We start from the raw sequence: 27,733 nt of genomic DNA, 5'->3' as shown, positions 1-27,733 counted from the left end.
CACGCTTTTTCAGTTCTGCCCACAAATCTTCTATGGGATTGAGGTCAGGGCTTTGTGATGGCCACTCTAATAACGTGACTTTGTTGTCCTTACGCCATTTTGCCACAACTTTGGAAGTATGCTTGGGGTCATTGTCCATTTGGAAGACCCATTTGCGACCAAGCTTTAACTTCCTGACTGATGTCTTGAGATGTTGCTTCAATATATCCACATAATTGTCCTTCCTCATGTAGCCATCTATTTTGTGAAGTGCACCGGCCCTCCTGCAGCAAAGCACCCCCACAACATGATGTTGCCACCCCCGTGCTTCACGGTTGTAAAGGTGTTCTTCGGCTTGCAAGCCTCCCCCTTTTTACTCCAAACAAAACAATGGTCATTAATTATCATCAGACCAGAGGATATTTCTCCAAAAAGTACGATCTTTGTCCCCATGTGCAGTTGCAAACCTTAGTCTGGCTTTTTTATGGCGGTTTTGGAGCAGTGGCTTCTTCATTGCTGAGTGGCCTTTCAGGTTATGTCGATATAGGACTCGTTTTACTGTGGATATAGATACTTTTGTACCTGTTTCCTCCAGCATCTTCACAAGGTCCTTTGCTGTTGTTCTGGGAATGATTTGCACTTTTCGCACCAAATTACATTCATCTCTAGGAGACAGAACGCGTCTCCTTCCTGAGCGGTATGACGGCTGCGTGGTCCCATGGTGTTTATACTACTATACGTACTATTGTTTGTACAGATGAATGTGATAACTTCAGGCGTTTGGAAATTGCTCCCAAGAGTGAACCAGACCTGTGGAGGTCTACAATTGTTTTTCTGAGGTCTTGGCTGATTTCTTTTGTTTTTCCCATGATGTCAAACAAAGAGGCACTGAGATCGAAGGTAGGCCTTGAAATACATCCACAAATGCACCTCCAATTGACTCAAATGATGTCAATTAGCCTATCAGAAGCTTCTAAAGCCATGACATCATTTTCTGGAATTTTCCAAGCTGTTTAAAGGCACAGTCAACTTAGTGTATGTAAACTTCTGACCCACTGAAATTGTGATACAGTTCATTATAAGTGAAATAATCTGTCTGTAAACAATTATTTGTCATGCACAAAGTGATGTCCTAACCGACTTGCCAAAACTATAGTTTGTTGACAAGACATTTGTGGAGTGGTTGAAAAATGAGTTTTAATGACTCCAACCTAAGTGTATGTAAACTTCCGACTTCAACTGTATATTGATTACAAGATTCTCCTTCTGACCTGCTAAGCCCTTCACCTCTCAGACCCTCTTCTCCCCTACCAACCTACACAAGCACTCCATTCCACCACAGAAGGCCACCTTGTCAACCCCAGGTCCAAGCTCCCTCTCTCCAGCCATCCATGACTCTGACTCCTTCAGTTCTTCCTAAAGCCCCACCCTTTTGACAAGGCCTACCCATAAGCACCCCTCACATACATACATACATACATACATACATACATACAAGCAAAACAATACACTACAAAGACATTCCCCTCTGCACCATATTGATCACCATCTAACCCAAACCGTTACCCTACCCCTTACCCTAAATCGGGTTTGTATCCAAACCCCTACCCTCCCCATACACAGATACATCACACTCTTTCCCTTCTTTGAGCCCACAATTCTTTGTTCATGTTTTTGTTTAGTCTGCTGCTGTTTTGTTTGAAATGCACTGCAATGTCGAATGAAAAACAAGTTTGAAGTGCTATGGAAAAATAGCTGGGAATTTTTTTATTTATTAATTCCTGGTGATTTAGCTTTTTTTTTTTTATTATTATTATTATTTATTTTTTTACAGAATGGACTTTATTTGTGGGTATAAAAAAAAGGTAAAATCACCAGGAATTCATAAAACAATTAGTTCCCAGCTATTCCCACAACTAAAAAACCTTTTAATATTTTTCAGCCCTGAATCGAACTCTGTGTGTACCCCCCTTCAGCCTGTAGAGGGGGGTACATTTTTTACATTTAAGTCATTTAGCAGACGCTCTTATCCAGAGCGACTTACAAATTGGTGCATTCACCTTATGATATCCAGTGGAACAACCACTTTACAATAGTGCATCTAACTCTTTTAAGGGGGGGGGGGGGGGTTAGAAGGATTACTTTATCCTATCCTAGGTATTCCTTAAAGAGGTGGGTTTCAGGTGTCTCCGGAAGGTGGTGATTGACTCCGCTGACCTGGCGTCGTGAGGGAGTTTGTTCCACCATTGGGGTGCCAGAGCAGCGAACAGTTTTGACTGGGCTGAGCGGGAACTGTACTTCCTCAGAGGTAGGGAGGCGAGCAGGCCAGAGGTGGATGAACGCAGTGCCCTTGTTTGGGTGTAGGGCCTGATCAGAGCCTGAAGGTACGGAGGTGCCGTTCCCCTCACAGCTCCGTAGGCAAGCACCATGGTCTTGTAGCGGATGCGAGCTTCAACTGGAAGCCAGTGGAGAGAGCGGAGGAGCGGGGTGACGTGAGAGAACTTGGGAAGGTTGAACACCAGACGGGCTGCGGCGTTCTGGATGAGTTGTAGGGGTTTAATGGCACAGGCAGGGAGCCCAGCCAACAGCGAGTTGCAGTAATCCAGACGGGAGATGACAAGTGCCTGGATTAGGACCTGCGCCGCTTCCTGTGTGAGGCAGGGTCGTACTCTGCGAATGTTGTAGAGCATGAACCTACAGGAACGGGTCACCGCCTTGATGTTAGTTGAGAACGACAGGGTGTTGTCCAGGATCACGCCAAGGTTCTTAGCACTCTGGGAGGAGGACACAATGGAGTTGTCAACCGTGATGGCGAGATCATGGAACGGGCAGTCCTTCCCCGGGAGGAAGAGCAGCTCCGTCTTGCCGAGGTTCAGCTTGAGGTGGTGATCCGTCATCCACACTGATATGTCTGCCAGACATGCAGAGATGCGATTCGCCACCTGGTTATCAGAAGGGGGAAAGGAGAAGATTAATTGTGTGTCGTCTGCATAGCAATGATAGGAGAGACCATGTGAGGATATGACAGAGCCAAGTGACTTGGTGTATAGCGAGAATAGGAGAGGGCCTAGAACAGAGCCCTGGGGGACACCAGTGGTGAGAGCACGTGGTGCGGAGACAGATTCTCGCCACGCCACATGGTAGGAGCGACCTGTCAGGTAGGACGCAATCCAAGCGTGGGCCGCGCCGAAGATGCCCAACTCGGAGAGGGTGGAGAGGAGGATCTGATGGTTCACAGTATCAAAGGCAGCCGATAGGTCTAGAAGGATGAGAGCAGAGGAGAGAGAGTTAGCTTTAGCAGTGCGGAGCGCCTCCGTGACACAGAGAAGAGCAGTCTCAGTTGAATGACTAGTCTTGAAACCTGACTGATTTGGATCAAGAAGGTCATTCTGAGAGAGATAGCAGGAGAGCTGGCCAAGGACGGCACGTTCAAGAGTTTTGGAGAGAAAAGAAAGAAGGGATACTGGTCTGTAGTTGTTGACATCGGAGCGATCGAGTGTAGGTTTTTTCAGAAGGGGTGCAACTCTCGCTCTCTTGAAGACGGAAGGGACGTAGCCAGCGGTCAAGGATGAGTTGATGAGCGAGGTGAGGTAAGGGAGAAGGTCTCCGGAAATGGTCTGGAGAAGAGAGGAGGGGATAGGGTCAAGCGGGCAGGTTGTTTGGCGGCCGGCCGTCACAAGACGCGAGATTTCATCTGGAGAGAGAGGGGAGAAAGAGGTCAAAGCACAGGGTAGGGCAGTGTGAGCAGAACCAGCGGTGTCGTTTGACTTAGCAAACGAGGATCGGATGTCGTCGACCTTCTTTTCAAAATGGTTGACGAAGTCATCCGCAGAGAGGGAGGAGAGGGGGGGGAGGGGGAGGAGGATTCAGGAGGGAGAAGGTGGCAAAGAGCTTCCTAGGGTTAGAGGCAGATGCTTGGAATTTAGAGTGGTAGAAAGTGGCTTTAGCAGCAGAGACAGAAGAGGAGAATATAGAGAGGCGGGAGTGAAAGGATGCCAGGTCCGCAGGGAGGCGAGTTTTCCTCCATTTCCGCTCGGCTGCCCGGAGCCCTGTTCTGTGAGCTCGCAATGAGTCGTCGAGCCACGGAGCAGGAGGGGAGGACCGAGCCAGCCTGGAGGATAGGGGACATAGAGAGTCAAAGGATGCAGAAAGGGAGGAGAGGAGGGTTGAGGAGGCAGAATCAGGAGATAGGTTGGAGAAGGTTTGAGCAGAGGGAAGAGATGATAGGATGGAAGAGGAGAGAGTAGCGGGGGAGAGAGAGCGAAGGTTGGGACGGCGCGATACCATCCGAGTAGGGGCAGTGTGGGAAGTGTTGGATGAAAGCGAGAGGGAAAAGGATACAAGGTAGTGGTCAGAGACTTGGAGGGGAGTTGCAATGAGATTAGTGGAAGAACAGCATCTAGTAAAGATGAGGTCAAGCGTATTGCCTGCCTTGTGAGTAGGGGGGGAAGGTGAGAGGGTGAGGTCAAAAGAGGAGAGGAGTGGAAAGAAGGAGGCAGAGAGGAATGAGTCAAAGGTAGACGTGGGGAGGTTAAAGTCACCCAGAACTGTGAGAGGTGAGCCATCCTCAGGAAAGGAACTTATCAAGGCGTCAAGCTCATTGATGAACTCTCCAAGGGAACCTGGAGGGCGATAAATGATAAGGATGTTAAGCTTGAAAGGGCTGGTAACTGTGACAGCATGGAATTCAAAGGAGGCGATAGACAGATGGGTCAGGGGAGAAAGAGAGAATGTCCACTTGGGAGAGATGAGGATCCCAGTGCCACCACCCCGCTGACCAGAAGCTCTCGGGGTGTGCGAAAACACGTGAGCAGACGAGGAGAGAGCAGTAGGAGTAGCAGTGTTATCTGTGGTAATCCATGTTTCCGTCAGTGCCAAGAAGTCGAGGGACTGGAGGGAAGCATAGGCTGAGATGAACTCTGCCTTGTTGGCCGCAGATCGGCAGTTCCAGAGGCTGCCGGAGACCTGGAACTCCACGTGGTTCGTGCGCGCTGGGACCACCAGGTTAGAGTGGCAGCGGCCACGCGGTGTGAAGCGTTTGTATGGTCTGTGCAGAGAGGAGAGAAGAGGGATAGACAGACACATAGTTGACAGGCTACAGAAGAGGCTACGCTAATGCAAAGGAGATTGGAATGACAAGTGGACTACACGTCTCGAATGTCCAGAAAGTTAAGCTTACGTTTGAAAAAAATCTTATTGACTAAAATGATACAGTACTGCTGGCTGGTGAAGTAGGCTAGCTAGCAGTGGCTGCGTTGTTGACTTTGTTTGAAAGTGTAGCTGGCTAGGTAACCTCGATAACTGGCTAGGTAACCTCGATAACCTCGATAATTACTCTAAACTACACAATTATCTTGGATACAAAGACAGCAAAGACAACTATGTAGCTAGCTAACACTACACTAATCAAGTCGTTCCGTTGTAATGTAATAGTTTCTACAGTGCTGCTATTCGGTAGAAGTTGGCTAGCTGGCTAGCTAGCAGTGTTGACTAGGTAGGAGAACGGCGGCACGGCGGACGAAAATAGCTGGCTAGCTAACCTCGATAATTACTCTAAACTACACAATTAGTTTGTTCCCAGCTATTTCCACAGCTAAAAACATATAATATTTTTCAACTTGAATTGAACTCTGGACATTGGATTTGTATGCTTCAAGACTAACATTTCACCACTCTCCATTGTGGCTAAAGGATTATGATTTAAAAAAATATTAGGACAATTTATATTGGAAAATTTAGCCACTACAGCCGTTATCCTCGCAAGGGAGGGTGCACAAAGTATTGAAAACAGGGACCCGTGCCAATCATTTTCACACCTTTGTATCTTTTTGAGATATTGTTGTGTTACTTGTTAAACAAAATCTCTTTCTCTAAGCAATTGTATTAGTATAATATTCCTATTTTGTTAGCATACAATATAGCTCAGTATTTGTATTGTGTTATGTCATATTTTATGTTTTGTGTGTGGACCCGAGGACGAGTAGCAGCTGCATCAGAAAAAGCTAATGGGTATCCTAATAAATAAATATATGGATTTTGTGTGTTGTCCATCCCTGTGACCAAGGCGTTTGTTGTGTGTTATAGAGTGGTCCTACGAGTTTGGCCGTGCTGTATTGGCTGTGGTGTTTACCCTCTGTCTCATCTACATATTCACCATCCACAAACAGCTGGGACCCAAGATCATTGTTGAAAAAATTGTGAGGGCTTTCTAAGAAGAAAGAGAACACTGTGCACTGCAGTGTGTCTAAGTGATAGACATTGGGTTGTTGTATCTGTCTCATTATGGCGACTGTGAGAGCATAGACCGTGCCATTGACGCCATCTTCATTTTGAAGCGGTCAATTTTCTTCTTCTACTACTTCTAAGAGTTGGCAAACAAACTGAAAGGGTGCCAAAAATTGTGGATAAATTAAGATGAATGACTCAAGCCATACACCATTGAAATTTTCAAGGTTCCTGTCTGTGTAAGTAGGTGTTCCCTCTCTCACGTGAGAATGCTTTCCCGCGAGAGCGAACTGCTGACTTTGGTCTACTTATTGTCCTCTCCCCACTCGGCTCGCCCCACCTGCCCTGCCCCGACATCTTACAGGCAAAAAAAATGGCTCCTTTCTCTACCGTCTCTGGGGCACCGCCTCCGCGGGGTGGGGGCAATAAGTAGGCCCCACCCGGTCAGATAAAATAAGGGAGAAGGATGTCTCGCTGTATCTGTCTCTAAGGGTTGCTTACAGCCACCTAGAGTGTGTTGTTTGAACAGGTATAAAGCCAATGTTTGCGAGTTACTGCCACCTGCATTTATGAAAGTTATGCTCACGAGTATAATTAATTGGCTGATCTCTTCTGATGACCTGCATGGTCCAAGTGATCCTTCCTTAACCCACAGGAAGTCTCACCCAATTGACTACTTAACATTGGTGAAAGTCCTTAATGGCGCTGGCCATGCTGAAATGGGATTTTGGGCACTAGAGTCTATCTATATGGTCTAGATTGAAGTGCTGGTTTAGGCAGGAACAACTAGTATTCAAAGAAAAGTATAAAAACTGCACACAAAAACTGTGATATTCCCGAATGTAATATTCTGTTCCCCTCCTGATTGGCAGATGAAAGACATCTTCTTTTTCCTCTTCTTCCTGGCGGTGTGGCTCATAGCCTACAGCGTAGCCAATTAGGAGCTGCTCTACTCCTACGACCTTCGTCCTTGTTGGATATTTATCAGAGTGTTCTACAGGCCATACCTCCACATATTTGGATAGATCCCCATAAACAAAATTGATGTTTTTTTAGGTATGTGGTTTGCATGTGTATGTAACATAGTATATTCTCACTTAGTGCATTCATTTTAAGATAGCTAACTGTTAATCACTCTCGATTAGAGAGTCTGGTAAAGGAAACTATTTGTATATACGGTACCAGTTAATTTGGACACCTACTCATTCAAGGGGTTTTCTTAATTTTTTATTATTTTCTACATTGTAGAACAATAGTGAAGACATCAAAACTATGAAATAACACATGGAATCATGTATGAACCAAAAAAGGGTTAAACAAATCATAATATATTTGAGATTCTTCAAAGTAGCAACCCTTTGCCTTGATGACAGCTTTACACACTCTTGGCATTCTCTCAACCAGCTTCACCTTGAATGCTTTTCCAACAGTCTTGAAGGAGTTCCCACATATGCTGTGCACTTGTGTGCTGCATTTCCTACACTCTGCGGTCCAACTCATCCCAAACCATCTCAATTGGGTTGAGGTCGGGTGATTGTGGAGGCCAGGTCATCTGATGCAGCATTCCATCACTCTCCTTCTTGGTCAAATAGCCCTTACACAGCCTGGAGGTGTGTTGTGTCATTGTCCTTTTGAAAAATAAATGATAGTCCCACTAAGCACAAACCAGATAGATGGCGTATCGCCGCAGAATGCTGTGGTAGACATGCTGGTTAAGTGTGCCTTGAATTCTAAATAAATCACAGACCGTGTCACCAGCAAAGCACCATCACATCTCCATGCTTCACGGTGGGAACCACACATGCAAAAATCCATTCACCTACTCTGCATCTCACAAAGACAGTGGTTGGAACCAAAAATCTCAAATTTGGACTCATCAGACCAAAAAACAGATTTCCACCGGTCTAATGTCCATTGCTCGTGTTTCTTGGCCCAAGCAAGTCTCTTCTTCTTATTGGTGTCCTTTAGTAGTGGTTTCTTTGCAGCAATTTGACCATGAAAGCCTGATTCACCCAGTCTCCTCCAAACAGTTGATGTTGAGATGTGTCTGTTACTTGAACTCTCTGAAGCATTTATTTGGGTTGCGGCTGGTAACTAATGAAATGATCCTCTGCAGCAGAGGTAACTCTGGGTTTTCCTTTCCTGTGGCGGTCCTCATGAGAGCCAGTTTCATCATACTGCTTGATGGTTTTTGCAACTGCACTTGATGGAACATTCAAAGTTCTTGACATTTTCCGGATTGACTGACCTTCATGGCTTAAAGTAATGATGGACTGTTGTTTCTGTTTGCTTATTTGAGCTGTTCTTGCCATAATATGGACTTAGACCTATTTGGTAAAATACCATCTTCTGTATACCACCCCTACCTTGTCACAACACAACAGATTGGCTCAAACGCATTAAGAAGGAAAGAAATTCCACAAATTAACTTTTAATAAGGCACACCTTTTAATTGAAATGCATTCCAGGTGACTACCTCATGAAGCTGGTTGAAAGAATGCCAAGAGTGTGCAAAACTGTCAAGGCAACGGGTGGCTACTTTGAAGAATCTCAATAATAAAATATGTTTTGATTTGTTTAACACTTTTTTGGTTACTACATGATTCCATATGTGCTATTTCGTAGTTTTGATGTCTTCACTATTATTCTACAATGTAGAAAATAGCAAAAATAAAGAAACTCTTGAATGAGTAGGTGTGTCCAAAACTTTGACTGTACTGTATTTCAATATCTTACATTGTCAATAGATATCGCTTTACTACCCCCTCCTCCAGGTTTGGTGAATGGACCAACCAGACCCTCAAGACTGCCATTGGCAAGTCCCTTGATTGGTACCAGGAAGGGTGGGAGAACAACCTGAAAGTAATTATCTTTGCACACAACAGCAACATTCAGGCCTCCACTGAGTACGGACGGGAGCCGCAGCTGTTGACTGAAGTAAACAATGCAATTGTATATACAATTAATGCATATACTCTAGTCTTTCAAATTTGTGATTGACTTAGTGTTGTTTTTTTTAAATTATGTTTTAATTATGTTTATTTAGAATACATTGTATGCTAACTGTTCAACTGGAGTTAGCATGCTAGAATCCCTGCTATTTATGACCAAACACGGTAAAGATGTAATTCCCACCACACGTCATTACCACCACATAATGAACTGTGATGGTAAGGACAGAATGTGGTGGTAATGACAAAATGTATTAGTTCATACATTTGTACTTACCTTAAGACCTGAAAAGAAAAACAAATTACATATATGATCATGGTTAAGTTGAAATTGAACAGTAATTTGCTAAATTACATGTGTTATGTTAGGATGATTGAGTGATTTTGATGTCTATTTATGTGACCTACTATGGTTATTACTGACTTTATTTTTTTATTTTTTATGTTTCTATAAGATGCCCCCTAAATCAACCAAGGAGAGGACAAGGACATATACAGTTGAAGTCGGAAGTTTACATACACCTTAGCCAAATACATTTCAACTCAGTGTTTCACAATTCCTGACATTTAATCCTAGTAAAAATTCCCTGTCTTAGGTCAGTTAGCATCACCACTTTATTTTAAGAAAGTGACATTTCAGAATAATAGTAGAGAGAATGATTTATTTCAGCTTTTATTTCTTTCATCACATTCCCAGTGGGTCAGAAGTTGACATACACTCAATTAGTATTTGGTAGTATTGCCTTTAAGTTGTTTAACTTGGGTCAAACGTTTCGGGTAGCCTTCCACAAGCTTCCCACAATAAATTGGCTGAATTTTGGCCCATTCCTCCTGATAGACCTGGTGTAACTGAGTCAGGTTTGTAGGCCTCCTTGCTCGCACACGCTTTTTCAGTTCTGTACAAAACATTTCTGTAGGATTGAGGTCAGGGCTTTGTGATGGCCACTCCAATACCTTGACTTTGTTGTCCTTAAGCCATTTTGCCACAACTTTGGAAGTATGCTTGGGTTCATTGTCCATTTGAAAGACCCATTTGCAACCAAGCTTTAACTTCCTGACTGATGTCTTGAGATGTTGCTTCAATATATCCACATCATTTTCCTTCCTCATGTAGCCATCTATTTTGTGAAGTGCACCAGTCCCTCCTGCAGCAAAGCAACCCCACAACATGATGCTGCCACCCCCATGCTTCACGGTTGGGATGATGTTCTTTGACTTGCAAGCCTTCCCCTTTTTCCTCCAAACATAACGATGGTCATTATGGGCAAACAGTTATATTTTTGTTTCATCAGACCAGAGGACATTTCTCAAAAGTACGATCCTTGTCCCCATGTGCAGTTGCAAACCGTAGTCTTGCTTTTTTATGGCAGTTTTAGAGCAGAGGCTTCTTCCTTGCTGAGCGGCCTTTCAGGTTATGTCGATATAGGACTCGTTTAACTATGGATATAGATACTTTTGTACCTGTTTCCTCCAGCATCTTCACAATGTCCTTTGCTGTTCTGGGAATGATTTACACTTTTCGCACTAAAGTATGTTATCTCTAGGAAGACAGAACGCGTCTCCTTCCTGAGCGGTATGACGGCTGCGTGGTCCCATGGTGTTTATACTTGCGCACTATTGTTTGTACAGATGACGTGGTACCTTCAGGCATTTGGAAATTGCTCCCAAGGATGAACCAGACTTGTGGAGGTCTACAAAAAAAATTCAGAGGTCTTGGCTGATTTCTTTAGATTTTCCTTTGATGTCAAGCAAAGAGGCCTTGAATTTGAAGGTAGGCCTTGAAATACATCCAAAGGTACACCTCCAATTGACTCAAATGATGTCAATTAGCCTATCAGAAGCTTCTAAAGCCCTGACATCATTTTCTGGAATTTTCCAAGCTGTTTAAAGGCACAGTCAATTTAGTGTATATTAACTTCTGACCCACTGGAATTATGATAAAGTAAATTATAGGTGAAATAATCTGTCTGTAAACAATTGTTGGAAAAATTACTTGTGTCATGTACAAAATAGACGTCCTAACCGACTTGCCAAAACTATAGTTTGTTAACAAGAAAAGTGTGGAGTGGTTGAAAATCGAGTTTTAGTGACTCCAACCTAAGTGTATGTAAACTTCCGACTTCAACTGTACTCTCTATATTAAAAGTATGTGGACACCCCTTCAAATTAGTGGATTTGGCCATTTCTGCCACACCCATTGCTGAAAAGTGTATAAAATCGAGCACATAGCCATGCAATCTCTATAGACAAACATTGGCAGTAGAATGGTCCATACTGAAGAGCTCAGTGACTTTCAACATGGCACCGTCATAGGATGCCACCTTTCCAACAAGCCAGTTCATCAAATTTCTGCCCTGCTAGAGCTGTCAAGGTCAACTGTAAGTGTTGTTATTGTGAAGTGGTAACATCAAGGAGCAACAACAGCTCATCCACGAAGTGGTAGGCCACACAAGCTTACAGAACGGAACCACCAAGTGCTGAAGCGTGTAAAAATTGTCTGTCCTGTCACGTAACACTCACTACTGAGTTCCAAATGGTATTTAAATATCAGTTTTATATGAAATGTCATTTCCACCACTCTGTCATTACCACAACACTAAGTCATTACCATCAAGGTACATATTTTAGAAGTAAAGGTGCATTAAATTACAACTGATATTGATGATTTTTCCCATATGTGAACCTTAAATGCTTGTTCTCAATATTTTACATTCCTTTAGAAATGATCTTAAGATTTTTATGTGGTAAATACATGTTTCTGAGTATCATCAAGGCAAATATGGACATTTGGACATGACAATGATTAATACACTGCTCAAAAAAATAAAGGGAACACTTAAACAACACAATGTAACTCCAAGTCAATCACACTTCTGTGAAATCAAACTGTCCACTTAGGAAGCAACACTGATTGACAATAAATTTCACATGCTGTTGTGCAAATGGAATAGACAACAGGTGGAAATTATAGGCAATTAGCAAGACACCCCCAATAAAGGAGTGGTTCTGCAGGTGGTGACCACAGACCACTTCTCAGTTCCTATGCTTCCTGGCTGATGTTTTGGTCACTTTTGAATGCTGGCGGTGCTTTCACTCTAGTGGTAGCATGAGACGGAGTCTACAACCTACACAAGTGGCTCAGGTAGTGCAGCTCATCCAGGATGGCACATCAATGCGAGCTGTGGCAAGAAGGTTTGCTGTGTCTGTCAGCGTAGTGTCCAGAGCATGGAGGCGCTACCAGGAGACAGGCCAGTACATCAGGAGACGTGGAGGAGGCCGTAGGAGGGCAACAACCCAGCAGCAGGACCGCTACCTCCGCCTTTGTGCAAGGAGGAGCACTGCCAGAGCCCTGCAAAATGATCTCCAGCAGGCCACAAATGTGCATAGTTATGAACTTTCATGTGTTTTATCACCACATATACTGGTGAAATTCCTGTGCACCCTGACACCTCCTGTCTCAGCCTCCAGTATTTATGCTGCAGTAGTTTATGTGTCGGGGGGCTAGAGTCAGTTTGTTATATCTGGAGTACTTCTCCTGTCTTATCCGGTGTCCTGTGTGAATTTAAGTATGCTCTCTCTAATTCTCTCTTTCTTTCTCTCTCTCGGAGGACCTGAGCCCTAGGATCATGCCTCAGGACTACCTGGCATGATGACTCCTTGCTGTCCCCAGTCCACCTGGCCGTGCTGCAGCTCCAGTTTCAACTGTTCTGCCTGCGGCTATGGAACCCTGACCTGTTCACCGGACGTGCTACCTGTCCCAGACCTGCTGTTTTCAACTCTCTAGAGACTGCAGGAGCGGTAGAGATACTCTTAATGATCAGCTATGAAAAGCCAACTGACATTTACTCCTGAGGTGCTGACTTGCTGCACCCTCGACAACTACTGTGATTATTATTATTTGACCATGCTGGTAATTTATGAACATTTGAACATCTTGGCCATGTTCTGTTATAATCTCCAACCGGCACAGCCAGAAGAGGACTGGCCACCCCTCATAGCCTGGTTCCTCTCTAGGTTTCTTCCTAGGTTTTGGCCTTTCTAGGGAGTTTTTCCTAGCCACCGTGCTTCTACACCTGCATTGCTTGCTGTTTGGGGTTTTAGGCTGGGTTTCTGTACAGCACTTTGAGATATCAGCTTATGTAAGAAGGGCTATATAAATACATTTGATTTGATTTGAATCCCATTCTGACGAAGAGGACGACACTATTTGCCCTGGGGACATTATTTGGCATGACAGGCCCAATGTGCCTCCTCTGGTTTCTCTCTCTGCATTTGGATTGCTGCTGTTGTATCTGCCTGCTGAGCACTGTACAGAGCCAATCTGTCATGGTCACCCCTCTTACCCCCTCTCTCTCTCTCTCATTCCCAGTTGTAGTTCTGTTCTAGTGCCCTCTCCTGGATGACAGAGGCTCTCTTTCAGAGTAACTTGATAAAGCCCACATGTCCTCCACCCGCTCTGAGGTAAGGTTGCATACAGATATATTTAATACATACAGTATATATGATATAGGTTACATATGTTATATTTCTATGTAAGGTTGCCTCCTACCTCAGAGACCTTTCCAGTCAAAATGTAAATGAACTTTATTGATCCCCAGTCAATTTTATTACTTAGTTTTATGTACTAATTTCAGTTTCTGTTCTGTTTTCTCGTTCAGATCTGACCCATGTCTGATGGAGAACAGTGAAATCTAGACACTCGCACACACACCTCTTAGCAATCCATCGATGTCGACGATGACGAATGTTCCTCTTGTGTTCCTCCTGTGGTTCGGGGAAATGCCAAAGATGGACTCGATGCTCATTCAGCCATCCTTTCAATGTTGTTTTTCAACTTTGATTATTGGAACTGCTGCCATTTTGTATGTGGACTATTGTTGCTCTTCTATGTTACTTTGTTGTTCCTATGTTGGTCTAGAAATCTTGTTCCTGTGGCTTATAGAATGGATGGGAAATCTGTTCTCAATGTAATATGTACAAACATTTTTAAAGGTGCAATTCAAATATCTCTACCCCCATAATGACATGACCAAGTACAAACACATTCAACCTGACACAAATACAAAAACATAGATTGTATGTTGGTTTTACACTCGAAAAAATGCTCCACTAAGCGAGATTCAGCCTTAACCCATGATAACCGACAACATTGTTTTTATTAAGGCAATGTTGGAGGTGTAACTGCATTGGAGCTGTCCGGCATTATAGCTATCACGGACATTGCCATTGGATGTGCAGACACAGTAGTAGTAATCGCATGCAGCCTTGTTACAAGCCGTCAAATCGGTGAGCAGCTGCTCTTGTGATCATTGTCAAAAAGCCACACCTGCCCATCTCGCATTATAAGTTCAGAACAAGAAAGTGTAGGCTATATAGAAACAATTACTCTCAATTTGAAAAATCAATAACTAAATCATGAGGATTTCTATCATCCTAATCGAGGTGTAGATTACGTCTCAAATTCCAGTGATTGAACTTGTAAACAAAGCTGCAAGGGGATTTCTTAACGCTCCACTCCATGCAGCCAATGGCAATGTGGGCTTTAGGTACAATTTGATATTGAGAAAAAAAATGGCTGCATTGGACCTTTAAATGTAGCTAGTCTTTGGACCCTTTTACTCCCTTTGTATAGCAGAATATTTGCTTGCTAAATAACCTTTTAAGTACCTCCTGTAAATTCTTACATTTTCCAATGGTGGATTGCTGTATACAGTTTAAGCACAGGAATTTCACCAGTATATGTGGTGATAAAACACATGAAAGTTCAGACTGTTACAACTGCTGCAACCATTAGTGCTCTATTTGGAAACTCGGAAGTGATTTTCCGCTAGTGGTGTAAAGTAGTTAAGTAAAAATACATGAAAGTACTACTTAAGTAGTTTTTGGGATACCTGTACTTTACTATTTATATTTTTTACTTCACTACATTCCTAAAGAAAATTCTATACTTTTTACTCAATATGTTTTCCCTGACACCCAAAAGTACTCGTTACATTTGTAATACAAAGCAGGACAGGAAAATTGTCAAATTCACACACTTATCAAGAGAACATCCCTGGTCATCCCTACTGCCTCTGTTCTGATGGACTCACTTAACACATGCTTTGATTGTAAATTATGTCTGAGTGTTGGAGTGTGCCCCTGGCTATGTATAAATTAAAATAAACAAGAATATTATGCTGTCTGGTTTGCTTAATATAAGGAATTTGAAATGATTTATACTTTTACTTTTCATACTTAAGTATTTTTTAGCAATTACATTTACTTTTGATACTTCAGTATATTTCAAACCAAATACTTTTAGACTTTTGCTCAAGTAGAATTTTACTGGGTGACTTTCACTTTTACTTGAGTCATTTTCTATTAAGGTATCTTTACTTTTACTCAAGTATGTTATTTGGGTACTTTTTCCACCACTGTTTTCCGCTTCAGCCAATCCTTACAGGGAAAGAGCTTGGTTCATGTTGTTGGAGGTGAATGAATGGAGTTCTTTACATATGTTGGATCGTTACTTGATCACCCTGTTGCAGGAGAACTTTCCTGCAATTCAGAAAACGTAAAACTTGTATATTTGAGGTTTAAAAAGGTTTCTGAGGTTTGTTATTTCCACTTTGAAATTTCAGACTTGATTTTCCCGAAAAATGTATCAACCCCTACAAAAATGCCCATTAATTATAATCCACATAATACTTCACATTTAATGTTGCTGCAGGAATATTTTCCTGCTGTAGCAAACTGGCTCAAATTAAGATCCTACATCTGTAGCGTCAGATCTTTCTAACCGACCAAAGCCTAAATGTGTACTTTAGAACTGGGTTTTACCGACTCTTACTGCCTTTTCACCCCACAACAACCATATTTCTACAACGGGTATTAATAACCAGCTATTTTAAAATATCAGTTTGGAGTTATTAGCACCTTTTGTCCGAGTAGACGTGCTGTTAACTGAGTTGAGGAAGGCTGCGGAGGGCTAGTGTCCACATTTGCCCTCAGCTGTGGCCTTTTCCCAGGGAGCACCTGGTAACCTGAAGGACGGTTAGGTGACATTCACTAATTTCAGAGATAGAGCTCAAATTTTCATGGAACGTTGTACATTGAAGATGTTATTAAAGATGCCAAGTGTTAAATATTTGGGTCAAGCGTTTCTAACCCAGCTTGATGTAGGTCATGCATACTGCAGCTCATCCAAATGGAGAGAGAAATATGTCTTAGGCATGTCTGCATACATCTCCACTTTCAGCTACATTGCAGTCCTCGCCATGCAGTCTTCGGTGTTGCATATCTCTCCTCTTGTTCATCTGCATCTCGTATCACTCTCTTTCTCTACTTTGGTGGTCTCAATCGTAACTGTTTCACACAGTAATGTAGAAGTCTGGGTTGGTAGCAGTGAGAAATGGGGTGGGGACCATAGGGCCAGATTCACTAATCATTGCAGAAAGTTTGCACCTTTTATTTTCCAATCGGAATATAACAGAGTGTTGAACAAAAGATTAAATAAAGGGAGGTGCAACAAGTGCAAAAGCTTTGGTTCAACTTGGCCCTGATTGGTTGGGTTTGGCTTCATTTTGGAGGCTTTGCAGATATAGTTTGCAGAGGCTCCTCTTGCTGATATCTCATGGGGAGCAGCTGGAGATGTGGAAGAGGGGATTATGAAAGGAGGGGGATAGAGAAAGAGAGAGTGAAAAAGAGGGGTAGAGAGAGGGTGGTATAGAGTGTCAGAAGGGAGGGGAAGAAAGAGGAGAGAGAGAGAGAGAGAGAGAGAGAGAGGGAGAGGGAGAGAGAGAGAGATGGTGGTATCTTCAGTGTCAGTCAACTCACAGTGCCAGGGAGGGTCACATTACACTGACTCTGGGAGTGCAGGGTTTTAAATAGAGTGGCTATTTTGGGGGCTACATGTTCAGGAGGGGCTGAGGGGTACCGGGGAGAGGGTGTACTCAGAAGGAAGGTAGTGGAAAGGCTATATGGGTTGAGTGTGAAGACCAGGCCATTCATTGTTGATCATTGTGCCTGCAATGCTTGGTAATGTGTGTGTGTAACCAAGGGCTGGCTCATTGCTTGTTCCTACAGTGCTGGAATTGTGAGAGTGGTGGGTTGGTGGGCATATAAAAATGGTGGGTAAAAACTGAGTGGAACATTTGGTACAAAGCTAATTGGCATAGGCATTGACATTGGCAAATAGTTCCCAATTGGGGCAGCAGGGTAGTGTAGTGGTTAGAGCATTGGGCTAGTAACTGAAAGGTTGCAAGTTCAAATCCCCCAGTTGACAAGCTACAAATCTGTTGTTCTGCACCTGAACACCACTGTTCCTAGGCCATCATTGAAAATAAGAATTTGTTCTTAACTGACTTTCCTAGTTAAATAAAAAAAATTATTGCTGATATGTCTTCTCTCAACACTGTTTGCTTGTCTCACCATCGTGCTCTTTTCTCTCTCCCCCTCACTCGTTCCACTGATATAGTTCTGATATCACCCCTCACTCTCTCCTTTGCTATTTCAACTCTTCCTCCTTCCACCTCCCTTCTTTCACGATATATGGTCATCCTGGCCTGAGCCTCCTTCTCCCACCGTCCTCTCTAAAGTTAAACTTGAACATTTGATGACGGCAAAAAAGCAAGCAATATCTGCCCCTCTCTCTCCCTCCCTCTCGCTATCTGCCTCTCTTCCCTGTTCATTCCATTTTAGACGGTGCAAGCATGGTCAACGGTGGAGCATTTGCCCCTGTCACTCAGCCTAATTGCCCCCCTTCCTTCTCATCTTACCCCCCGGGTTGGTCTCTCTCTTCTCCTGCCCGTCCCACATTAGTGCCGTCTGTGTCAGGTCTGCAACGGGGTCTCTTCAAACTGTGCCATTTTACTGCATGCTTAAACTTTAAAGGGTGGAGTAAACAAGCACTATTTAAGGAGGACAAGAGGGTTACTTTTTTTTCTTCCAAAGGTGGACACCTACCTTTTCCAGGAGGGATTTGGTTTATCGTTGTGTCGTGAGGAGTTGAGAACAAGTGTCTGGATTTCTACTTGGAATATTCCCGTTCAACTGGGCATTACATAGGCCTATTGTGTGCACTTCTTTATAACTGGTGCCCGTTCCCCATTGCTCTCCTTAGGGTTTGTGTGTGTGTGTGGGTGTATTGTGTGTGTGTGGGACAGAAAGGCAACAAACTCTGGGGGTGTCAGTGTGCACGTGCTAAACCATTGCACTGCAAAGGGAGTGATCCCTCATTTATCTGGTATCATCCCTCACTCTCCTCGTTTATCTATCGTCCCTCACTCTCAACCCTTTGTTCTGAGATTAATCATGGCCTCCTTTAAGACGTGGTTCTTGGGACTGTTCCTAGCCCTGCTCTGCACCTTCCAGACCCCTCTTGCCCCTGGCGTCAAGGCTCAAGACCTGCCGCTGGCCCCCCAACAGGATGTAGTAGCTGATGACGAGGGGGAGCATGCAGCGGATGTAGGGGGAGATGACGACGACGACGATGATGATGATGATGATGGGGACAGTAAAGAGGACGACGAGGATGATGACGATGATGACGACGACTACGATGATGATGACGACAACGATGATGACGACGACGATGATGATAACGACGATGATGACGACGATGATGATGACGACGACGATGACGACGACGATGATGACAACGATGATGACGACGACGATGACGACAACGATGATGACGACGATGATGACGACGACGATGATGATGATGACGACGATGACGACGATGACGACGACGATGATGATGATGACGACGATGATGACGACGATGATGATGACGACGATGATGACAACGATGATGACAACGATGATGATGATGCTTCTGCCGCAGCTGATGATGACGATGACGACGATGACCACACGGGTAAGTTACGTCTTTTCACTTAAATTATGCTGCATTCTTTACCCACCTTCCCTCGCCATCATCTCTGTGTGACCCTAACCCCACTCCGCTCTGCCTGTCTGAAACTATATCAGAAGAGAAAGGGAGAGGGGAGGGGCTTAGCCACACCTTGGCCACTCCCCTCTCCTTACCTCTCCATGCCCTGCAGAACCTCTCCTTGTCAGTTAGTTCTCAGCTCAGCCTGTCATTCAGTTCAGCTGTCCAATCAGAGTAGATATAGGAAAAGAGACTAGTACAGAAGTCCCTCCTTCACCCCTTTACAGCTGTCCATTACCTTTGCTGTGTCTGTCTGACTCTCTCTGTGTTCTCTTCCCTGCTTAAATAGAGTTATGAACACTCTGGGGAAATTGAACTGGCCCGCCTGGAGTCCCAACTGTGTGTCGTCCTTCGTACAGTACACTAGATATGAACCTGGGGACTACAGAAGCATTGTAATGATGAGTTAAAGGAGATTTTTTTTACATTTTATTTAAAAGTAACACAGAGACTTGATAGAATCAGTCATCGGATCATAGTATAATTCAGATCTTTTGATTTGTGTCTTGTTTGAAATAATGGTTTCTTCTTTTTCACTCCGTCCTTCCTTTCTCACGGTTATGGATTGGATTGACCTGTATTTGTGTCTCCTCCATGTTAACCTACAGAGAAAGAAAGAGAGACAGTGATGTAGAAAGAGGAGGCTTGATAGAGATAGACAGACAGACAGGAGGAGGAGGAGGTGGAAGGGGTGAGGGGTGAGGGGAGGCACATGAGGACTAAAGAATTCATTAATTTTACTAGATAAGAGTAGTAAGGAGTGGTAAAAGTAATAGTGTCAATAGAGTTTCTCTCTTTCTCCACATCTCTCAATCTCTCTCTTTCCCTGTAGAGCTTCCTTCTTTGTCACTATGTTGAATAGTTCCAATGAAACTGTATATACAACCCTGGTCTATGTTTTTACGTCATCTTTGAATGCATATTAATAACACATCTGTGAATGTATCCATTAATATTTTGTAATACTCACTCAAGCGGTTCTCAGACTATTATATTTGTACAAAGATAATCATTCACATACTGAGAACAGAAACTTCCGTTATTTTATTAAACTAATTTAAAATATTTATATGGCCATTCGTCATTTGTCACTTTAGAGAGGATAATTGGAATATGAATTATTCTTATAATACATTAATTTGTATAATTGCATATGATACCACTTTAGTTAGATTACATGTCAGATATCAGAGATTTTACACCAGATCAAGCAATGTTTGTGTGGGCTACCTCTAGCCTGGTACTCGACGTAGATGTTGAGGTTTTTCATATTTTGGAGAAAAAAATTGTATTTGGAAAAAGAGAGAAATACATCTGTTTTATGTAGCTAACTGACAAGACATGACAATTACTCCAGGTGTTGCATGAGTAGAAGTGTTTGACTCTGCTCTTATTTTTATGTGGATTTTTTTTGTTTTTGTTTTTTGACTGTGAAACAACCCCTTTCTGTGAAAACAGTGACAAAATATCACCTCTGATCATGTCTCTCTAACCCTACTTTCAATCATAGAATAAATCAATTGATCATGAAGAGTTGCATGGATGTACTTCTGTTGTTGCCTGGAGTCATGGGTTTGGTGACTGACTACACGCATGGAGTAAATCTGTGTAATATAAAAAAAAGTGGGAGATAGTACTGAAACAAAGTCTGTTTGAGTCAAATGAACAGGAAAAGTTAAAATGTTAATCTTACTGTGGAATGGTTTATTGTATGGTCATACTGAGTGTGAACCTATATATATTTAAAATAACTAGACTTTTCTTTATGGGCATTTGTGATTATAATCTACCTATGTGTATTTGTGTGTACAAAGCATGTTCTGTGAGGTAGTCTGTACATTGTAATGGTTTGTGTATGTGGTTAGAATTTGTGTGCGTCTACAGAATATGAGCGTGTAGAACTAGTGTATGCATGCGGGACTGTATGTTGGAAATGAGTTTTTGTACAGTATGAATGAACTCTACACTGCCATTCTGTTACACTACTACCTTGCTACACAAACAAAAATACATTCATGAACACCATCACAGAAAATGTACAGATACACACATACGTGTTAGGATGGGAAAGAACAACTTATTTTACAGAGGCTGACGGTAATGATGATGATGATGATGATGATGATGATGTACCGGCTGCAGCTGATGACGACGATGATGATGATGACGACAATGATGATGATGATGCAGCTGATGATGATAATGACGATGATGATGACGATGAGGAAGAGGAGGAGGACGATGACGGTCAACTGTATCACAAAGGATCCCTATGTTCATACTGTGAATACTGTGAGGTAGGTTTCACCATCTAGATAGAAACACCAGTTTGGTTACATTTATTGGTAAAACAATTTGCACCCTTTTAATATGTTTTCCCCATCCTTGTGTAACGGATGTGAAATGGCTAGCTAGTTAGTGGGTACGCGCTAATAGCGTTTCAATCAGTTACGTCACTTGCTCTGAAACCTAGAAGTAGTGTTTCCCCTTGCTCTGTGGAGCGATGGGTAACGATGCTTCGTGGGCGACCGTTGTTGATGTGTGCAGAGGGTCCCCGGTTCGCGCCTGTGTCGGGGCGAGGGGACGCCGTAAAGTTATACTGTTACACTTGTTAAAAATGTAAAAAATTCTCTCTCCCTCGCTTCCCTCACATTTTCCCTCTCTCTCTCTCTTGCCCTCCCCCATATCTTTATCTCTTTCTCTCCTTCTCAGCACTGTGACACCTGCAACAAGTGCCCATGTGCAGAGGGAGATAAGTCTGCCCACTGTGACACCTGCCAGGTAAAATTACCTTCCCATTCAACCACTAGTAACCTACACCCTCAGAAAGAAGGGTTCCAAAAATGTTCTTAAGCTGTCCGTGTAGGAGAACACTTTTTTGGTTCCAGGGAGTACCCTTTTTTGGTTCTAGGTAGAACCGTTTTGGGTTCCAATTGTAGAACCCCACAGAGGGTTCTACATGGAATCCAAAATGGTTCTACCTGGAACCAAAAATGGTTCTCCCTGGAACCCCAAAAAATATATAGTATGAAAATGAGACGCACTGGATATTGAACCCAGGTCATCTGTGCACCATAAGACTTTGCAATATAATTAGCTTGGGAAGTTAACACAAGTCTTCAGGTCCTAGGCAACGTTACAACAGAGCCAGTCAAAACCTAGTCTCTCAAATCTCTGGGAGCTCTCTACACTTCGCATGCTCCATACAGTGGTTGTGAGAAGAAAGACTAGTCAAAATCAAGCTGACCAAATCATTATCAAACCTCACTGTTACCCTTGAACTAAGCAGAAATCAGATAATGATCTAGATATGGTGACTTAGGCAGAGCCTTCCTTTGGCATGCAGAATTCTATGCAGTGCAGCTGTCTACACTTAAAGACATCATGACAACCACATAACTCAGTTATAATTACTACAGCATAATAAATCAGGACTATGGCTGTAATCGGGAACGTGGCTGGTGAGCGGGTTGTAAAAAATGACGACGCCTGTGACTGTAGTACTGGGTGACTCTCGAAAGATAATTTGATAGTGGGGTTCACTTTTTTATCATAACGATGAGTTGACTCTAATTTTGCATTTGCATGCTCCTCGGACGTAGGAAGCTGATCTTAATATGATGATTTTTTTTTACATCAAGAGGGCTGGTTATGATGCAATGACAAAGTCAGATCGGAGAAGCTCCTCCCTCCAATTATGTCCTATGATGTTATATAAGTCGCTCTGGATAAGAGCGTCTGCTAAATGACTTAAATGTAAATGTATATCCTCCTTTATTTCTTATCCTTCTCTAATGCCTTACCCGTTTCCTGCTTATTTCTTTAGATGTGCAACTTCTGCTACGTGTGTCCCATTTGCAGCACACTTTGCCAACCAGGTAAGACAGGGGTGTGGGACTGTTTGATAAAGAATGATTGTATGAACTGCTTGCAAAAAACAGTTGACATGTCATTAGCCACCATTAGAGGAATGTTTGAGGTTGAAAGCCAGGCAGCAGAAACATCAGCTTCACTGTATGTTTTTAATCCCCAAGGTGGTTTTCTGGACGAGCTGACTGGATCAATCTATAAGTAAGACACAGTTACACGTTCACAGTGACATAACACCCTTTTGAATGCCTCAGCTATCAACATTCCATTTGACACAGAATTACGTTTATTCTCAAAATTACAAATAATGTCTATCTGCGGAATGCAGTTACTACAAGGAGCGCCCCACCTGAATCTTCCATTAGCATTGAGTCACTACATGCCGTGCCCACTGCCATTGAGGCTGCTTCTAACAGTACGGCTCGTATCGAATGGATGGAGAAACAATGATGCACACAATGTGGAAAGATGTCTTCGGCTACACACATATAAAAACAGACATTAAATGCCAGCCATTTGTTAAAAATAGTTATGTTTATTTCACAGTGACATGCCAATTAGCTAACATTACTGCATCTGAAAGCACCAGGACAAGCCAGTGCAAATGACCAGTGCACACTGGTGTTGTACCGAGGTGCCTGCCGACCTGAGGGGCTTCCCACTGGGCAGCTGTATCCTGTTGAGCACTGCTTCTCACAGTTAACGTTACGGCGAGGGAAGTAGCTAGCTACAGTGTCTTTTGAAAGTATTCCTACCCCTTGACTTATTCCACATTTAGTTGTGTTAGAGCCTGAATTCAAAATGGATTAAATGGATTGTTTTTCTCACCCTCATCTACACAACATACCCCATAATGAGAAACTGAAAACATGGTTTCAGAAATATTTGCAATTGTATTACCATGAAGTCTAAGGAACTGTCCTTAGATCTCTCAGATATAATTGTGATGAGGCATATATCTAGGGAAGGGTAAAAAACAATTTCTAGAGTGTTGAAAGTTTCCAAGAGCCCAGTGGTCTCTATCATATGGAAATGTAAAAAAATGGAACTGCTTAGAGGTGGCCGTCTGACCAAACTGAGCAACTGAGCAAGAACGACCTTGGTCAGGGAGGTGGCCAAGAACACAATGACCACTCTGACAGAACTACAGAGTTCCTTGGCTGAGATGGGAGAACCTACCAGAAGGACAAGACTCTCTACAGCACTACACCAATCTGGGCTTTATGGGAGAGTGGCCAGACGGAAGCCACTACTGAGAAATAGGCACATGACAGCATGCTTGGAGTTTGCAAAAAGGAATGTGAAAGACTGGGATCATAAGGCAAAATATTCTGTGGTCTGATGAGACAAAAATGTAACTCTTTGGCCTGAATGCAAAGCGCTATGTCTGGAGAAAACCAGGCACAGCTCATCACCTGTCTAACACCATACCTACCGTAAAGCATGGTAGTGGCAGCACCATGCTATGGAGATGCTTTTCAGCAGCAGGTACTGAGACTGGTACGAATAAAGAGGAACAATGAATTGAGCCAAATGCAGGCAAATCCTTGACGAGAACCTGCTTCAGATTGCAAACTACATTAGACTGGGGTGAAGATTCATGTTCCAACAGGAACGTTAACTTAACCAAGTTTGAGAAAAGCTGCATGGAAGAATGGTAGAAAATCCCCAATCCAGATGTGCAAAGCTGATACAGACATACCCAAGACGACTGAAAGCTGTTATCGCCACCTAAGGTGCTTCTACAAAATATTGACTGTGTGAATACTTATGTAAATGAGATATTTCTGTATTTCCTTTTCAATACATTTGCAAAAATTTCTAAAAACATCTTTTCACTTTGCCATTATGGGTTATTGTGTGTAGATTGGTGAGAAAAAATATATAGTTAGCAAATCCAAATGGCAAGCTATTGTAACCGATGTGAAATGGCTAGCTAGTTAGCGGTGGTGCGCGCTAATAGCGTTTCAATCGGTGACGTCACTCGCTTTAAGACCTTGAAGTAGTGGTTCCCCTTGCTCTGCAAAGGCCGCAGCCTTTGTGGAGCGATGGGTAACGATGCTTCGTGGGTGACTGTTGTTGATGTGTGCAGAGGGTCCCTGGTTCGTGGTCGGGGCGAGGGGACGGACTAAAGTTAAACTGGTACATTGATGCTGTTGACCCGGATCACTGGTTGCTGCGGAAAAGGAGGAGGTCGAAAGGGGGGTGAGTGTAACCGATGTGAAATGGCTAGCTAGTTAGCGGTGGTGTGCGCTAATAGCATTTCAATCGGTGACGTCACTCGCTTTGAGACCTTGAAGTAGTGGTTCCCCTTGCTCTGCAAAGGCCGCGGCCTTTGTGGAGTGATGGGTAACGATCCTTCGTGGGTGACTGTTATTGATGTCTGCAGAGGGTCCCTGGTTCGCGTCGGGGCGAGGGGACGGACTAAAGTTAAACTGGTACACTATCACACCCAAATGCACATGCACCTCACCCTGTGATTCTTTCAATAGGCCTACCCGTGTGAGTAGAAATGTGAAGACTGATGCGCAGTAAAATCAATAAACCAACCACTTGTCTCCCTTCATCCGTTAGGACTGTAGCCGACGTCTTCGAAGCTGACAAATAAGCCCCTGTCGCCACCATGTGGCCAAGGAAGATGCTGCAGCCAAGGGATTGTATTATCTCTTAGATTCACTGTCATTATTTTCACTTTTAATAAGTTATAAATAATTTTTCTGTCATTTTTGTTGTTGACTGAGAACACCACAAACATGCAAACTGGATATAGAGATATTGGATAGATTGGATACACATATTGGATATAATGGATAGCCTATAGAAGTTGTAATGAGAATAACTTTAATTTAGCTACTTGTGTATTATTGTTAGATGACAGATTTATGGTATTCTTCTCAGGAACATGCATTCGTATTTTAAAGTCATATCTGTGTTTCTTAAACACAGTGGGGTTGTATGAAATAAACTAAAGGGGAAGTTTTAAACATTTGTGCTGTACTGTTTTTATGTGCACTGTTATATCAAATGGAAAATGCATCTAGAATTAGGCTATAATAGAACAAAATATGTTGGCAGATATGCGCAAACATTGGGTATTTTATCATTTCAGCTTCAATTGGAAGATTCATATTTTGTAATGGGGAATATAAGCGTAGAGTGTAAATTGTTGACTGCCATTGAGTAGAATGTACAGTATATACTAAACAAAATATAAACGCAACATGTTGGTCCCATGTTTCATGAGCTAAAATAAATTGTCCCAGAAATTATACATCTCTCTCAAATTTTGCACACAAGTTTGTTTACATCCATGTTAGTTAGCATTTCTCCTTTGCCAAGATAAACCATCCAGCTGACAGGTGTGGCATACCAAGAAGCTGATTAAACAGCATGATCATTACACAGGTGCACCTTGTGCTCGGGACAATAAAAGGCCACTTTAAAATGTGCAGCTTTGTTACACATCACAATGCCACAGAAGTCTCAAGTTTTGAGGGAGCATGCAATTGGCATGCTGACTGCAGGAATGTCAACCAGAGCTGTTGCCAGATAATTTAATGTTCATTTCTCTACCATAAGCCACCTCCAACATAGTTTTAGAGAATTTGTGTATGGCGTCATGTGGGCACGCATAAACTACAGACAATGAACACAATTGCATTTTATCAATGGCAATTTGAATGCACAAAAATACTGTGACAAAATCCTGAGGCCCATTGTGAGGCCCATTTTTTATAGGTATCTGTGACCAACAAATGCATATCTGTATTCCCGGTCATGTTAAATCCATAGATTTTTTTCAATAGACTGATTTCCTCATATGAACTGTTAACTGAAATTGTTGCATGTTGCGCTTATATTTCTGTTCAGTATATGTCTTTGGTCTTCACAGGTCAACATAATTGGGGTAAAATACTATTACTGCATAACATTTGAACATCCCTCTAATATACACTGCTCAAAAAAATAAAGGGAACACTAAAATAACACATCCTAGATCTGAATGAATGAAATATTCTTATTAAATACTTTTTTCTTTACATAGTTGAATGTGCTGACAACAAAATCACACAAAAATGATCAGTGGAAATCAAATTTATCAACCCATGGAGGTCTGGATTTGGTGTCACACTCAAAATTAAAGTGGAAAACCACACTACAGGCTGATCCAACTTTGATGTAATGTCCTTAAAACAAGTCAAAATGAGGCTGGTGTGTGTTGCCTCCACGTGCCTGTATGACCTCCCTACAATGCCTGGGCATGCTCCTGATGAGGTGGCGGATGGTCTCCTGAGGGATCTCCTCCCAGACCTGGACTAAAGCATCCGCCAACTCCTGGACAGTCTGTGGTGCAACGTGGCGTTGGTGGATGGAGCGAGACATGATGTCCCAGATGTGCTCAATTGGATTCAGGTCTGGGGAACGGGCGGGCCAGTCCATAGCATCAATGCCTTCCTCTTGCAGGAACTGCTGACACACTCCAGCCACATGAGGTCTAGCATTGTCTTGGTATTAGGAGGAACCCAGGGCCAACCGCACCAGCATATGGTCTCACAAGGGGTCTGAGGATCTCATCTCGGTACCTAATGGCAGTCAGGCTACCTCTGGCGAGCACATGGAGGGCTGTGCGGCCCCCAAAGAAATGCCACCCCACACCATGACTGACCCACCGCCAAACCGGTCATGCTGGAGGATGTTGCAGGCAGCAGAACGTTCTCCACGGCGTCTCCAGACTCTGTCATGTCTGTCACATGTGCTCAGTGTGAACCTG

General features: G+C 43.0%; 1 protein-coding gene and 1 long non-coding RNA gene across 4 annotated transcripts; both read left to right on the top strand.

Moving 5' to 3' along the window:
- Positions 1 to 7,541: 7,541 nt before the first annotated feature.
- Positions 7,542 to 15,331, top strand: LOC139578804 (uncharacterized). 2 transcript variants are annotated; one of them, XR_011675621.1, is made up of 3 exons: positions 7,542 to 12,953; positions 13,525 to 13,616; positions 13,814 to 15,331. It is a non-coding gene; the product is annotated as an uncharacterized lncRNA (long non-coding RNA). The 2 variants fall into 2 exon arrangements; XR_011675620.1 differs by having other exon boundaries at positions 7,542 to 13,039.
- A 2,569-nt stretch (positions 15,332 to 17,900) lies between these two features.
- LOC139578803 (uncharacterized) lies at positions 17,901 to 25,950 on the top strand. 2 transcript variants are annotated; one of them, XM_071406836.1, is made up of 6 exons: positions 17,901 to 19,017; positions 21,235 to 21,389; positions 21,805 to 21,873; positions 22,919 to 22,970; positions 23,127 to 23,163; positions 25,537 to 25,950. In XM_071406836.1, the coding sequence occupies exons 1-6, from the start codon at positions 18,450 to 18,452 to the stop codon at positions 25,568 to 25,570; spliced, it is 915 nt and encodes a 304-aa protein (XP_071262937.1). In that variant the 5' UTR covers positions 17,901 to 18,449; the 3' UTR covers positions 25,571 to 25,950. The 2 variants fall into 2 exon arrangements, with proteins under 2 accessions (XP_071262937.1, XP_071262936.1); XM_071406835.1 differs by having other exon boundaries at positions 21,181 to 21,389.
- Positions 25,951 to 27,733: the final 1,783 nt, after the last annotated feature.

Source organism: Salvelinus alpinus, chromosome 6 (assembly GCF_045679555.1).
Source record: "Salvelinus alpinus chromosome 6, SLU_Salpinus.1, whole genome shotgun sequence".
NCBI classification, from domain to species: domain Eukaryota; kingdom Metazoa; phylum Chordata; class Actinopteri; order Salmoniformes; family Salmonidae; genus Salvelinus; species Salvelinus alpinus.
Note: the sequence above shows the minus strand (reverse complement) of the source record. Positions and strands in the feature narration are given on the sequence as shown.